Raw genomic sequence first — 15,953 nt, 5'->3', positions numbered from 1 at the left:
ATGGTCTCCAGCATGGAAACGGGTAACTTTACAAACAAAGATCCTCGTGGATAAATAGCCGCCTAGCAGACGCATATACACGCCAGGTAATAAAATATATTTAACAATAAGAAAATAACGAAAATACGATGAATGCTACCTTACAAAAAAAAAAAAAACAACGATGGGAACATTGGAAACCAGCATCCGACACCTTGGAAGTCACGTCGTCAGTCTCCCTCTTTTTTTTTTTTTTGTAGTCGTCTAATTAAATAATCCCCTTACAGTGGCCTCGTGCCTTCCTCTCAAAATAAAGGATATCAGTCAATCAATTCCAGGAATTTGGTTCTTAGTGGAATAGTAATAAAATAAAAAAATAAAAAATGCCCACATTATTTCTTCCTTCCTTCCGGAAGCGCCGTGCCAATGACTTCTTCGTACCTTTCCTATCCGTATCACATGTCTTGATCGCTGCTCACAGTTTGACATCGGCCTCCTGCTCGCCGTATGTTAGGGGCGATTCAGCGGCTAGACATGCATGCTTTGTGTGGAAATTAAAAGATAGTACTCTCCTACCTTCACACCATATCGGACTGCAAGTCATCGCTTGTCTTTCGCTATGTTCGAGGCGATAGAAGAATTAAGTGCCCTCTTGCCCTTCCCCACATCTCCCTTTTTTGGCTACTTGTCCATGTGAGAGAGTGTCAATGCAGCCCGCGTGGAGAGATAAGTTGAGACCCCTGCACGGCGATGTGGATTTCTTGTACCCGTCATCAACACGCAGTGTTGTGAGTGTGTACAGTCGGGAACATAAGTCTGTGGACCGCTGGCTCCGTAAGCGAAGCTAGCTCATTACTAGCCGCCGGCTATGGCCACCAAACATGTGGAGGCTGTGGGAATCCTGGCTTTCCGCCGTTGCCTTTGCGCGGCTGTGCCGGCTTCCCTCGTTGTTTCTCCTCTTTCCCTTGCTCCCGCCTCAGGCGGTGGAGAGGCGGCTAGGTGGCTAATCACTGTCATTTGGCCACAGCTCCGTCCCGGCTCCCCAAGGGCCTTTGCCATTGGCGCCTTTTGGCGGGAATTCGGGACCCGCTTTGGGCGGCCGCGCGCCGCGCGACCGTCCGAGCGGGGCCCAGAGAGAGAGCCCTCCGAGACAGCGTAAGGTGCGTACGCTACTGTTTGTCCGTGCCGGCCTTTGCCGTTCGGACGAGTGCTTACTCGAGCTCGGCCGCACGTGTCCTCTGACCTGCAGCGGCTCGAGCCTGTCCAGCGGGGGTCCAGCGACCTCTGACAGGCGTACCTTGCGTTGATTGCCCACTCTCTCTCGCAACCGGCCCAACGGTCGACACGAGAGAGAGAGATCACAGCACTGCCGCGGGGACATTCTCCTGCAGCGGCGTGCTAGCGGCGCGCATTGCTCTAGTCGCTTCGTGCGCGCAGCGGAGCCTTGCTCCTCGCGCGCCCCCGGGACGGGGTGACTATTGAGTGTTTGTGTATCTGCTGAAGGACGACGTGAATAAACGTCTCCTTTGTGAACTTGGAGGCCTATTTCTTTGCGGCGAATCGCTCTCCTCCCAGCGGAGGTTGAGTGCACTGCATCGGTGTGTGTGTGTGGTGACGGCTGATCGGGGCCCTTGGCTCGCGCGAAGCTCGAACCCGCGGTGGGTGGCGGCCTGTGTCCACTTAGAAACCCACAAGGCGAAAGCCCAAATCCTGTCACCTTCGCAATCGGCGGCTAATACCGGAGCTACTGTTAAGGCAGAAGCCTACGGCGCCCGTAGGCTAATTCCCCCCCTACCGTGTCCGTCTGAAGTCGGGAGGGGTTAGGAATGGCGACAGCGGGTCGCGCGCTTCGGATGCCGTCCAAGGCTGCGGGAAAGACCGCGACCGCCTTGTCGGGGACCAAGGGGCCGACGACCCCTTGAAAGGATCCCTTGACAAACATAGAAGTGGGGCTGGGGACAATAAGGTCGACGACTCCTTAAACCCCCGACTGTCTAGCTAAGCAGTGGCGCCTCCAGAGTCGGGCCCTGGCGTGCACTGGGCTCCGCCTACTTGTATGCGCAGTGCCACTGCAGCAGTATTGGTTGGAATTGGGCGAGAGCCGGTTTATTAAAGCTCCGCCCAATTATCGAGGGGATAAAAACCGCTGCAAACAAAGAGCGGAACGAGCGCGCCGAGTCCCAGTCTCGGCCGCTTTTCGACGGCCTTTTTTAACAGCCTTTCTTTAAACCGCCTTTTCTTTAAGTGTTTGTATTTCGGTCTCGTCTTGATTAAATCAGTTTTGTCTGTTGGTCCCCGGGGCTTCTTACCAAGATGTTGCCCCGTCAATCTTCCAGAAGGTACTGCCTCCAACCGCTCGCAGAAAGCCGCTCGGACTATCCTGGTCACGGCACCAGTTAACGAATAGGTCGGATTTGGCCGGTTAGTCTGATCGTACGTTGGTCAGCGGTACTTCGTCCGCTCGTCCGGCGACACGTTGCCGGTTGGGGCAGCAACTCCAAACTTCGTGCGACAAAACTGAAGCAAAAAACTAATTTATTGAAGACGAGACCAAAACACAACGAACTTAAGAAGAAGGCGGTTTAAAGAAAGGCTGTCAAAAAGGGCTGTTTAAAAAAAGGGCTGTAGAAAAGCGGCCGAGACTGAGACTCGGCGCGCTCCTTCCGCTCTTTGTTTGCAGCGGTTTTTATCCCCTCGATAATTGGGCGGAGCTTTAATAAACCGGCTCTCGCCCAATTCCAACCAATACTGCTGCAGTGGCACTGCGCATACAAGTAGGCGGAGCCCAGTGCACGCCAGGGCCCGACTCTGGAGGCGCCACTGCTTAGCTAGACAGTCGGGGGTTTAAGGAGTCGTCGACCTTATTGTCCCCAGCCCCACTTCTATGTTTGTCAAGGGATCCTTTCAAGGGGTCGTCGGCCCCTTGGTCCCCGACAAGGCGGTCGCGGTCTTTCCCGCAGCCTTGGACGGCATCCGAAGCGCGCGACCCGCTGTCGCCATTCCTAACCCCTCCCGACTTCAGACGGACACGGTAGGGGGGGAATTAGCCTACGGGCGCCGTAGGCTTCCCGGAGCCAAGACTCCACGACAGCGCCAAGGAGTGAGCGAAGAGAGACCGACGGAGCGAAGCGCTGCGACTTCGGCGGCACCTGCGATTGCCGACCTCGTCTACCGGGAGGACGTGATGAGCCTACTGCGAGCTGTGGATGCCGGCCACTCATCTGCGCCTATGGACGCAACCTGCCGCTGCTGCGCTTCAAGTGCCATGATCGACAGCCCGATAATAGAGTGAGTTTCTCCAGTCTCACCTCACTTTCCCCGGGTGTGCTTGAGCCGCAGGGTTAGAATTAACCAAGGCAGAATGGCAACATTTGGTTGGCGGAGTGGATATGGCTATGGGTATGGCGCTCAGCGGGCACAACTGTCAGAGGCCGAGAGAGCCAGACAAAAGGAAAGAAGCGACGCGTACATTCTAGACCTCAAGCGTCAGCTAGCGATAGCCGAAGAGAAGCTACGGCAGGAGAAGAAAAGGATTTTGAAGGAGGAACGCTCACGGAGAGCGGCCAGTGCACTGACGGAGACGTCACAGTTGCCGTCCTACCGTATTGTATGGGACGCTGATCAAACGCTGATCAAAGTAGTGAGTAAAGCGGATAGCAGCAGCTGCATGCAGTCGGTTCCGTTAGAGAGCAGTCAAGAGGAACCTCGGGTTCCTGTAGACCGGGCTGCGATCACTAGCGTTGAGGAGCCGCGAGTTGTGGAGTCAGGCATTACTGTTGACAAAGACCAGGAGTCTTTGAATCCCAAGGTGGAGGTGAGCTCCACGGATGTGCCTGAGAAGAATTCGGCCAGTGATCAGACAGAGCAGGTCGTATTTTCCAAGGCAGGCGAGCATGCTGTTAGTGATACTAATGGCACTGATGAGCGCGACGACGTGGAATGCTTGGCCGGCCGGGTTGCCCAGCGCGACATTTTGTTGCCAGCTGAAGCGGCAGTATGTAAAGCAGGGTGTGGCGAGAGCGGCATGGCTCAGAAAGCATCCGTAGCACAGGCTGTAGCTTCCGAGAAGCCGGAAGAACAGCTGGGTGAGCCAGACTGTTCCGATCCGAGAAACTCGGATTCAGGTAACACCGCAATGAGTATGGCGGTCGATGAAAGGAGTCTGAGCAATGACGAAGACGACGAATTCATCTCACTCCCTGAAGGAGGCGAAGATACACCGCCGCTGATAGGGTCGAAACGCGACCCATCCTGCAATCTCCTGGCGGGTCTCCGCAGCAGGTGGATCGCAAACCTAGAGGGCAGTTACGACGAATTGGTTGAGCTGGCCATGCCACATTCAAGAGGGCCCTCTAGGCACAAGCACTTAGAGCCTTGTGCGGAGGCTTGTGCACCGTATGCGCATACGGGCGGCGGCTCCACTGCGGTAGGAGATGAGCGACCGCGGAAAGCAGGAAGAATGTGGGGATTGTGCACGCTGCGGCACGTAATGTTTACTATTATGAGAACCGATCAGGGGTTCGATCCTGGTGGCTAGCGACGAATACCTATGTCCTCAGCCTTAGCCCACTCTGCCAATGCCAGGTCGCATAAAGCGTAAAAATGTTCCTTGGCTCGGGCACACAATGGGGCAGTGGGTGAGAGTGGGGGAACATGGGGGAACGTGGTGGACTGTGAACTCAAGTGCATTGATGTTGGACTCCCATGTTACAAGTGTTTCGACTGTTGTGGTTGCTTGTGAAAAGAAGTTAAGGAGTGTGAGTATTGATGCATGCATCATGTGGTCTTGAACATGCTCTTTGTGCAGTTGTTAGTAGGACGCAGAAGCGCTCCTTTTTTATATTGTTCGTACAGTGCTCAGTTGAGATCCGTTTTTTTTTGTGTGTGCTGTCGGGTTTTTTTTTTTTTGCTGTTCACGGCCGGGTCTTTTGTACTTTTGAGCGCTTTGGTATGTTGTGTGTACGGCGAGCGTCCACCCAACATTCTTGGTGGGGAGGTGTTAAGGCAGAAGCCTACGGCGCCCGTAGGCTAATTCCCCCCCTACCGTGTCCGTCTGAAGTCGGGAGGGGTTAGGAATGGCGACAGCGGGTCGCGCGCTTCGGATGCCGTCCAAGGCTGCGGGAAAGACCGCGACCGCCTTGTCGGGGACCAAGGGGCCGACGACCCCTTGAAAGGATCCCTTGACAAACATAGAAGTGGGGCTGGGGACAATAAGGTCGACGACTCCTTAAACCCCCGACTGTCTAGCTAAGCAGTGGCGCCTCCAGAGTCGGGCCCTGGCGTGCACTGGGCTCCGCCTACTTGTATGCGCAGTGCCACTGCAGCAGTATTGGTTGGAATTGGGCGAGAGCCGGTTTATTAAAGCTCCGCCCAATTATCGAGGGGATAAAAACCGCTGCAAACAAAGAGCGGAAGGAGCGCGCCGAGTCTCAGTCTCGGCCGCTTTTCTACAGCCCTTTTTTTAAACAGCCCTTTTTGACAGCCTTTCTTTAAACCGCCTTCTTCTTAAGTTCGTTGTGTTTTGGTCTCGTCTTCAATAAATTAGTTTTTTGCTTCAGTTTTGTCGCACGAAGTTTGGAGTTGCTGCCCCAACCGGCAACGTGTCGCCGGACGAGCGGACGAAGTACCGCTGACCAACGTACGATCAGACTAACCGGCCAAATCCGACCTATTCGTTAACTGCTACCGTTAAGTACCGCGCTGTCCACGGTCTTTTGTCCTCGACTGTACGTTGTTCAAGTGAATTTCAGTACATAGCCCTTGGAAGTAGTAAGATAATACGTCTATTTAGAGCAGGCAGTGACAGCTGATCCGGATCGTGAGAAGGAAATAACTAGAAGAATAAGAATGGGGTGGAGCGCATATGGCAGGTTCTCTCACATCATGAATGGCAGTTTACCAATATCCCTGAAGAGAAAAGTCTACAACAGCTGTATCTTATCGGTATTCACCTATGGGGCAGAAACGTGGAGGCTAACAAAGAGGGTTCAGTTTAAGTTAAGGACAACGCAGCGAGCTATCAAAAGAAAAATGATAGGTGTAACGTTAAGAGATCGGAAGCGGGCGGAGTGGGTGAGAGAACAAACGCGGGTTAATGACATCCTAGTTGAAATCAAGAGGAAGAAGTGGGCTTGGGCGGGGCATGTAATGCGAATGCAAGGTAACCGCTGGTCCTTAAAGGTAACGGAGTGGATTCCAAGAGAAGGCAAGCGTAGCAGGAGCCGGCAGAAAGTTAGGTGGGCGGATGAGATAAAAAAATTTGCAGGAATACGATGGCCTCAACTGGCGAAGGACAGGGTTAATTGGTGAGACATGGGAGAGGCCTTTGCCCTGCAGTGGGCGTAGTCAGGCTGATGATGATGATGACGATGACGCCTTTCAGGGTAGCCCAAACATGAGCAGTCCTGGAATTTAACGGGACCACATGATCCATTGGTCATCAAGATTTGCAAATGTGTAACCGCTGGAACCGAACTGTGCTGCACACATACTCCCACAGGTGGCGCTCATCTTCGAGTTCCTGGTCGAGTCACGAGGAGTAATCTTTGAGTGGGTCGACGGCAGCAACAGCAGCAAGCTGCTGTCCGAGCCAGCGTCTGCCAACGTTGCGCCAGTGGCGGTCGGAGACGCTTTCGTCGGACGCAGCCACCCGCTTCCGGCGGACGGCAGGTTGTTGTTGGGCGCCATCTTGCGACCCGGCAACGGGTCCGCGCGCCTCCACGCTTGCGACGCGAGGGATCCGCTGCCAGCGCCCCTGGACTCCTTCCAGGTCCTTGTTAAGAGGCCCTCCTCCGGAGAGCAGCTGCTGCTCTGAGCGAAGCAACGGCACCCGAAGAGGAACTTGCTGACAGCACAACGGGAACTCGACTTTTTGTGTGTATATATCCGTGTGTCTTCGTGTGATGCAAGCTCAGTTTTTTGCTTGCCTTTCGCAAAGCGTTTTCTTTTTCTATCCCTTATTTTCTCTCTTGTTTTACCAGAAACGCACCAGTGCCCCCTTTTTGCTCCCTTGTTAGTGACTCGGGTGTAGACGTTGGAACAAAGTTGCCCCCGTCTGCGCTAAAACGCTTCCACTTGTAAAAAGAGAAAACAAAAAAAACAAGCAAAAACAGTTCAAGCACACCAGGTTAGGTGCATGCTGAGCAGTGAACATTTCATGCCTCGATTGCTTTAAATCTTCCGCAGACATGTTCAAGGTTTGCGCGTGACGTATTTGAATATCTTCTGTTGTAAAGGGAAAGAAGGGATCACTGATCTTACTGCAGAATAGTTAACGGTGGCATTTTCTTCGAAATTTTTTGCTGTTTTTGCTGCAGCTTCCTCTTAACAGTTGCAGCCTTAGCGCTGTTGAAATGAAACTGTGGGTTTTTGACGCGGTCTAGTTGGTGTCTGCCCATATTATGAGCTGCATGTTCCCAGATCAGTGGAGAAAAATTCAGAGGCAAAAAAAAAATAGGAGCACGACTGATTACGTATTAATTTTTATTCCTGGAAGCCAAATTGTTTTTATGAGACCAAGATAACGCGATATTTTTTCAGAAGCGAAATTCGTCCGTGGTGACGTAGGCAGTTGCTCTTATTTAACCATTAGATAAGCAAAGGCGCTGAGATTCTTCCCTGAAAACACGCGCTCGGTTAAAGGCGCGAGATAGTAATTACTAATCCTGCGTTCCAACCTGTGCATGCCAGCAGACCTTGATTGTTACTGTATGATGGTCATTTCATTACGATGGTAGCTTTACTTTTACGCGTAAAGAGACCTAGGTCGTCACAATCATAATTGTGGATCAAAGGCTTTGGTGTGCATCAAAGCCTTCCTTACGTCTTGCTAGATACATCTTCACTGTCAGGTAACACATAAGATGACAATACTTCCTTGAACGTTCTCTGCAAACTTTGCATGCGCCAAAAATTTGATGTGGCTGTTTCTTCCGAAATTAATTAATTATCGTTATCTGAAGCACAATAATCAGAACTTCCCCCTCCCCTTTTTTATCCCCTCTCTCTTTGAAGACCTACTTTCAGGGTAGACAATTGTTAGCCCTGACTTCATGCATGGTTTAGCATTGATTTTATAAGCAGTCAGCTTTTTCTGCGACACGAGCCGTTTTTTTACTGACGACACGTTTTAACACAGCTTTTATTTACTTCTTTTGAGCGCGTGACATTAACGCGATACGCATCAATCCGCCGTCATGAGGACGTAACACTCGGGCTGTTCAGATGAGCTATATATATATATATCTTCTCCAAAATTGAGCATATATGTGAACGCATATGTTCATCTAACTGCCAATCTAAAGACGCTATAGCTGTTTTGATCACGACCACCGGACGGAACGTTACTCTTATACGTGAGAACTGAAAGTTTGTCAAATACAAGGTCTTCTATCGTGAAGGCCTCACGCGCTTTACTGCCCTCCCTGCTAACGGACTGTGTGCTACCCGAGCGGATACGCATCCGAACCCGATCAAGCCAGGCGCGAGTGCCCAAGACGCGCTCGGACGCAACCGGCGACCGCCGAGAAGCAAAGGAAGCGCGCGGCGCCAACCGACACTCTCGCGCCTTCTCCTCTTCATCGCCGCCGTCGGCGGCGTCATCATTGGAGCGGGTCCACAGTGGTGTTAGTACGCGCGCGTAGCAGCAAGACGGCGCCAAGAATTGACATGTGTATGTGGGTCACGGAAAGTGGCATCAGCGCGGCAATTTAGCGCGGACCGGCGGGAGCGACGCGCGATCAGGGCTGCGGCGAGTGGCAGCAGCAGCAGCGACCAGAGGCGCCCGCGTGCGGTGACGAGGGACAACGACAAACGAGAGGGACGAGCCTCCCATATTGGCCTTGCGTCGCGTGGCCTCTGCGATAACAGCGAGCGCGAGCCCGTGCGGCCACCCCGCTTCCTGGAGGCAGCCCGTGCGTGCTCGTAACAACGGGCGAGGAGTGACGACAGGGTCGCGTCGGTGGCGGCGGGTCCGTGGCGAGAACCATGGTGCTCCGCAGGACCCCAGCGGGGACGGTGGACTGTCTCCTTGCCGGAAGACTTAGCCTCGCCTTGGCGCTGGTGTTGGTGTCATTGTTGCCGCCGATCCACGGAGCGACGATGACCGACGAAGACCTGTCTTTGATCGAGTGGTCGCACGGCACCAACAGTCGCTGGAAGCTGGAGCAGGCACTGAGTGGTCGCGTAGCGCCGTACGTCGAGGCAGACGTGAGCCAGGCGGAAGGTATGGCCGTTATGGCCCACCCGCCGGTACGTTCGTGGGACCTGAGCCTGAGGGAGTTTCTGCGCATAGTGTGCGGGTCGCCCCGGAACGTGACGCTCAAGCTGGACTTCAAGTCCAGCGAGGTTCTGGACAGCGCCTTTGTGGACATGGAGAGCGCCCCCCTCGAGGTAAGGGCGCTTTTCTGTACGACTTAGCCGCTGTTCATTTGAGGTGGCTTGGCCAATGTTTTCTTACCTTTGTCACTTCCGCGTGGGGGTAGCTAGCACGACGTTCCTAGGACTTCTCGGACAACAGAACAGCGGCTTAAAGTCGTCGTCGAGTTCGTTGAGCGAGATATTATGTTAAGGTTCTTTCAGCGGTAAATTCATTTGTCCATAGTCTACTGGCTTTGATGCCATCCTTGGCGTCCCAGGTGGTATGGCTATCAGTTGGATACTACTCGTGCGCAGGAAGGTATTGCAGAAATGATAAGGCTGCGCTGATTAGGACCACCGAAAGAAAAAGGACAGAAGAATGCTTTTCACACCGAAGTTCGTCCTACTGAGAATGGCTGAGGATAATGTGTCCGACTGACAACGTTATCTACCTTGCGTCAATGTCCAGGACAGCCCTCACATCCTCTTGTGGTGACTCTCAGCATGTCGACAGATAATTACTCAGGCTACTGATTTCCGCCTGTTTTAAAGCCCAAACCCTCCAGTTCGCATTTCAGCCGATTGGAAAACCATCTTGTCAAGCTTAACCGGGTTCGAGTGGTCTTCCGCTCGCACCTGGAGTATTTGAAGTATGTATTTATACGAATACATTACACATATGGTTTTTTTTACCTCCGCTAGCTCTCTGCAACTATTGCATTTCAACCCTGGTTCAGATATGTTTAATCTGTCACGATGGAAGCAGGAGTTTTTAGTGTCTTCGCGTGTGTGTGCTCGAGGCGGTATACATTTTCACGGTGTGGTAAAGGTGTAGACCCAAGGCGGCATATAAGAGCTACTTTTCTTGATCTTTATCACACACATGTAGCTTTTGCCTTTTTGCTATTTTTTATCACTAAGGCTGGCATTTCTGCAGCCACAAATCGAATCTCGGCAGATAATAAAGCGTGCTTGCGCTGCTTATATACTTAATACACCAGCATACCGAGTACTCATTGTAGATCTGCGGGGACGTTGGCTGGATTAAAGCGCATATTTTCACGTTGATTCTTGAGTAAATGGCAACACTCTCAAACAGTAGCGGCAAGGCTGATGACAAGGTCGACATTAATGCTGTAGTTTTTGTAAAAGGAGTTACCTTTTGTCTTCGATGACGTGCACTTCTCAAAAACAGACCTCACATTGGCTGAGGCTTGCAGCTGCTGTACTGGGACCAAATGCCTCCTAAGCGCCTGAGAACGACTCTTCATTTGACTCCTGCTTCTGAAAACTGTAGCGTAAAAAAAAATGCTATAAATGACAGGTGGACCACCTGATGGATTCAATAGAACGTTACCTCTTTCGTTTTACGCATTTCGTTTCTGAGTGCTTGTTGATACTAGAAATTACTTGAAGAAAAGCATTTCCGCTTATGTACGACTGGTACTTGTGTTCTTCCGTTCTCAGAATGAACCGCTGAGTTGAGTCCAGTCGAATTTTTGTAGCCTGTTTTTCTTTTTTTTCCCCCTAGCTGTTTCAGTGCAATTATGCTATGGACGTTAACTGCGGCGACTTTAATCTTGGGTTTATTGTCTTCGAGTTCACTTTCGTTCTTCCCCTCTCCATAATGCAGAAAAGATTTCCAGCACAAATAAAACTCACACAGAAGACAAGGAACAAACAAGAGAGGATGGTCCTCCACCATCCTTTCTTGTTTTTTCAGCATCTTTTGTGCGCGTTTTATTTGCGCTGCGAATCTTTTCTAAGAGGATTCTGGTGTGGGCTAGTTGGTTCATGCTTAATAAACAGATTCACAACAGCGCTACGAAACAAGGACAGAAGGAACACGAACACGAAGGAACACCTGTGTTTTTCGTGTTCCTTCTGTCCTTGTTTCGTAGCGCTGTTGTGAATCTGTTTATTAAGAATCTTTTCTGCATCATGGATAGCAACCAACTGGCCCAAACCACCGTGCTACTACTTGTCCTTTCATTTCCCTAATAGTTTGTAATCATAAATGTCCTAGCTTCCCAAAGCAAGGTGTTCATCGTGCACTATCGCAGATAACTTTGTGGAATGTTCTGTAAAGGTGACCCACACGCAAAAATGTGCGCGTGTCACGAAAAACAAATATGACACTACTATAAGAATATTTAATTCCATCGAATTTTGTATTTTTTTTTAACCAAACCCCTACTAGCTAGCTTTTAAGGCCAAGGTTCCCGGTGTATGCATAGCAGTGGTTGTCATCAAGCGTTTCTTTTTCGGCTTAATTTCGACAAATTGGGGATGTTTAACATGCGCTGACATCGCGCAGTTCACTGGCGTCTTTTGCGTTTCGCCTCCATCGAAGCCCGACCGCCGCGACCGGGATGGCACCCGCATCCTTGGGCTCCGTAGCCGAACGCGCCTGAACCACTGTGGAGCGTGGAGTCAAATGAACGCGGCGTAGACAAAAACAAAAAAACTGCCCTATTCTGTACTGCGCGTCACATACTGACACCGCACGCGAAAATATACGTTTGGCGTTGCAATATAAGAGACCGCAGATGTAAAAAGTCTTACAAATAGAGACAGGCTAGCAGACTGCCGAAAGTAAATTTGCCGTTTGTTTGACCAATACGTTGGTTTGACCTAGTTGGAGAGAGACACCGCGTCCATTCCTGGCGGCCGTCGGTTCTTGTCTTTTGGTCTATATTCTTGGTATGGTGTGGACAACCGAGCAAGCTGCGGTAGCGTTACCTAATGAGTGCAGAGGCCTTTTCATTCCCTAGAAGGTGCTGGCTGAGGCCAAACGAAAGGTATGTGCGAACCCCGAGGTGCAGGCGCTCGAGCTTCAAGCCGCCCGTGAAAGATGACAAAATGCTCGAGTACGAGTTGGCCAAGGAGAAGCTTCCCGTGAAAGACGCCAGGATCTTCAAGTTCTGGCCCGCGAGGCTAAAGCCACACGTGAAAGACGCGTAAATCAAATTATTACTCAAAATTTCTCATGAGAACAGCATAAGGAGAAACCAGCTAGCGTTCGTCCTCCATCTGCTAAAAAAAAAAAATTATGATCGCCATATACTAATAGAGCGCCATCGTGGTCCGGCCGCAGAAGACGACGACAGCCCCAGCACGCCAGCCAAGCGCGAGAAGACTAGATTCCGGGGCAGCTCAACTGAATGCCGGCGCGGCGCGCGCTGTCCCGTTCCCGCCTGGCTGAGCGGGTCCTGCCAAATAAAATTGTGGAGATTAGATTTCGGGGCATCTCAACTGAATGCCGGCGGCGCGCTGTCCCGTCCCAGCCTGGCTGAGCGGCTCCTGCCAAATAAAATTGTGGAGATTAGATTTCGGGGCATCTCAACTGAATGCCGGCGGCGCGCTGTCCCGTCCCCGCCTGGCTGAGCGGGTCCTGCCAAATAAATTTGTGGAGATTAGATTTCGGGGCATCTCAACTGAATGCCGGCGGCCCGCTGTCCCGTTCCCGCCTGGCTGAGCGGGTCCTGCCAAATAAAATTGTGGAGATTAGATTTCGGGGCATCTCAACTGAATGCCGGCGGCGCGCTGTCCCGTCCCCGCCTGGCTGAGCGGGTCCTGCCAAATAAAATTGTGGAGATTAGATTTCGGGGCATCTCAACTGAATGCCGGCGGCGCGCTGTCCCGTCCCCGCCTGGCTGAGCGGGTCCTGCCAAATAAATTTGTGGAGATTAGATTTCGGGGCATCTCAACTGAATGCCGGCGGCGCGCTGTCCCGTTCCCGCCTGGCTGAGCGGGTCCTGCCAAATAAAATTGTGGAGATTAGATTTCGGGGCATCTCAACTGAATGCCGGCGGCGCGCTGTCCCGTTCCCGCCTGGCTGAGCGGGTCCTGCCAAATAAAATTGTGGAGATTAGATTTCGGGGCATCTCAACTGAATGCCGGCGGCGCGCTGTCCCGTCCCCGCCTGGCTGAGCGGGTCCTGCCAAATAAAATTGTGGATATTAGATTTCGGGGCATCTCAACTGAATGCCGGCGGCGCGCTGTCCCGTTCCCGCCTGGCTGAGCGGGTCCTGCCAAATAAAATTGTGGAGATTAGATTTCGGGGCATCTCAACTGAATGCCGGCGGCGCGCTGTCCCGTCCCCGCCTGGCTGAGCGGGTCCTGCCAAATAAATTTGTTGAGATGAATCGCATACAAAAGTCGTTGTCGGGTCTCTACAAATATATCTGGCAGGATCCGCTCAGCCAGGCGCGAACGGGACAGCGCGCCGCCGGCATTCAGTTGAGGAGTCACGAAATCCAGTCTGCGCGTGCTTGGCAGCCACACTTTTTTTGCCATCATATTGGCTGGGGTTTGCATGGCTTCCAATCACATAGAACTGTTGCGTGAAATGCTCCTAGAAACTCAGTCCATGGCTGGCAGCGGAAATAACGACCTGACATATTCTTTCATTGCAGAACCTGCGGGACTTATGGCTCAACGCGGACATTGTGGAAGGTCCCGGCGGCAGGCCCACCGTGGATGCACAGCACTTCCTGCAGCTGTGCACCAGCCGCTTCCCGCAGGCCACTCTCTCTCTGGGCTGGACTACGCGGCCCATGACCTCTTACACCTGGGCGCACGTCGAGGTCATGGCGCGACTTCTGGTGTGCGGCCCGTACCGCGTGCCGCGCGTCACGTTCCCCGTGCGAGCCTCCATGCTGTCCGCCTCGATGCCGCAGCTGCTGTGGCTCCTGGACTTAATCCCCGGCTCGACGCTCACCGTCTGGTCATCCTCGAGTGACCCGTGGAGCACGCAAGCTCTGGTCAAGCTTCGAAGAGTTCTGCCGTGGTCAGTGGTCTATTACGACCTGCCGTCTGACCAGAAACAGGACTTCGACCACGCTAAGGCTGCCGTCACGTCTTCGTCCCAGCACAGCATGCATGCCATGGCTGGCCCGCTTCCAGAGTGGTCACTGGGTATTGGCTATTCCTGCCAACAGAAAGCTCTGGCTGGCAAGCGCGCGGTCGTGCTTGCAGGACCTGGAGCCAGGATCGTTCTTCCAAAGAGATGGGACTCTCTGTACGCCAAGTTGGACATGACTCGCTCTGGAGGTGTGTACATAAGCTGGGGAAATGAGGAGAAGATTAGGCTCACCGGAGCATGCTTCCATCTCCAGCTGACGAACGGCCGTAACGTGACGGCCCGTGTCTGGTCCGTCCCTTGTCTTTCATCGTCCTCTTCACACAGCGACGACGACGACCTCAAGAACGATGCCCAGTTGCGCTCCGGACGCCCGCTAGTGACGCGTGAATGGCCTTCGTCACCGTTGACACAGCCTACACCCAAAGAAGCCGGGCCCACTAACTCGCTCCTCTTCGAGTCTCCAGGTCCCGCCGTGGTCTACGACGTCCACATAGCATCGGCGGTGGCCTCACGCGCTACTTCGCTGTCCACGTTGTTATTGTGCCTTGTGATTGCCTTGGCTGTCGTCTTTCTGCACTGATGACCATTGACGGGCAGGGGTGAATCAAATTTTCGTCACTTCGCTTGCAGGGCAACGAATGAATATGTACGATTGGCTTTCGCATTCATATACTCTGTTTTCGAGTAAGCACTGAGGGCCAGGCGCTGCGCAGCCTAAATCGAAAGCAATGAGATAATATCGTGGCTGGGCGGCTGGCCGTCTTGTCTTTTAGCGTTGCAACACACTTTTGAGACCACCGCGCCGTATCGAGGGACTTTCCAGTTTGATTTAACACGGCACACGAATATGAGTACGTAAACTCTCCGCAAAGGTTGTGTGTCATCATGGAGGGTAAACCCCTTCTGTTCGTAATCGATCTGCGAGTGCGATGAGAAAATTCAATACGTTACCGGCTTACACGCAGTGTACATGCTGGCAGGAACCTTTCATTTGTGTACCTATGTGGTTCGATTGACGACGACTTCCCACAAGAGCAACTCATTAAATACCCTCGCCGCCGTCATGTGTGTCACCCGCATCATTTTCTTTTTGCTCATTTAATGCAGGAAGAAGGTCGTGGAGTCATCGAAAGACAGTCCCGTAATTATGAGATTCGCGACATGTCATTGACGTCGCCTAGGGCGTGTAATTGAAGGCGGCTTTATGCTCAGGCTACTTTGTCTGTAGTCGGCAAGGAAATTAAGGAAGTCGTCGCAACGCGTAGTGCCGCAACGAAGTTTTTAATACTAAAAGATTTTTCTGTTGGCTTCTGAAAGTGCTGCACTGAACAACATGGCGTAGGAAAGAGCTCAAAACCACTGCCTTCATTTAAGCATCTACTGATACACCTTTCGATTTATGTAGGTTTCATGTGTCCACACCAGTGTCTTACTTAATGAGTTTTTTATTGCCTTAATTAGCACCTAGTACTCTCTGGCCTGTGTACCGATTGAACGCCCTGGAATGTGTCTTGTTGAAATGAGCAATAAAGTGGTTTTGGGTTACGAAGAAACATTCATGTATACTTTGTCTCGTGGGCACTGTGGAAAGTACTGCTCCGCAGTACTGCACGGCGTCCCAAGTCCTCGCTGATTCCGACTCACACCTACTTTCTCTTAGCTTACATACGGCCAGCCGACGAATTCTGGCTCGAATCCGTCATCTTGAAGCACAGAAGGGTGGTACCAACCAAGAAATTGCTTCTTGGTA

The 15,953-nt window shown here is 52.2% G+C and overlaps 1 protein-coding gene across 1 annotated transcript in view; it reads left to right on the top strand.

Annotated features, from left to right (window-relative positions):
- Window positions 1-15,750, top strand: part of LOC149364125 (uncharacterized) — a 49,267-nt gene extending 33,517 nt beyond the window's left edge. Inside the window, exon 6 of the mRNA XM_089568639.1 lies at window positions 13,755-15,750. Within this exon, the coding sequence (XP_089424765.1) occupies window positions 13,755-14,783 (1,029 nt within the window). The 3' untranslated portion in view covers window positions 14,784-15,750. The remainder of the gene's footprint in view (window positions 1-13,754) is intronic.
- The last annotated feature ends 203 nt before the right edge of the window (window positions 15,751-15,953 follow it).

This window comes from Amblyomma mixtum, chromosome 2 (assembly GCF_055824585.1).
Source record: "Amblyomma mixtum isolate Tamu chromosome 2, ASM5582458v1, whole genome shotgun sequence".
Taxonomy (NCBI): Eukaryota; Metazoa; Arthropoda; class Arachnida; order Ixodida; family Ixodidae; genus Amblyomma; species Amblyomma mixtum.
The sequence above is the reverse complement of the archived record's forward strand: the minus strand, read 5'-3'. Positions and strand labels throughout refer to the sequence as shown.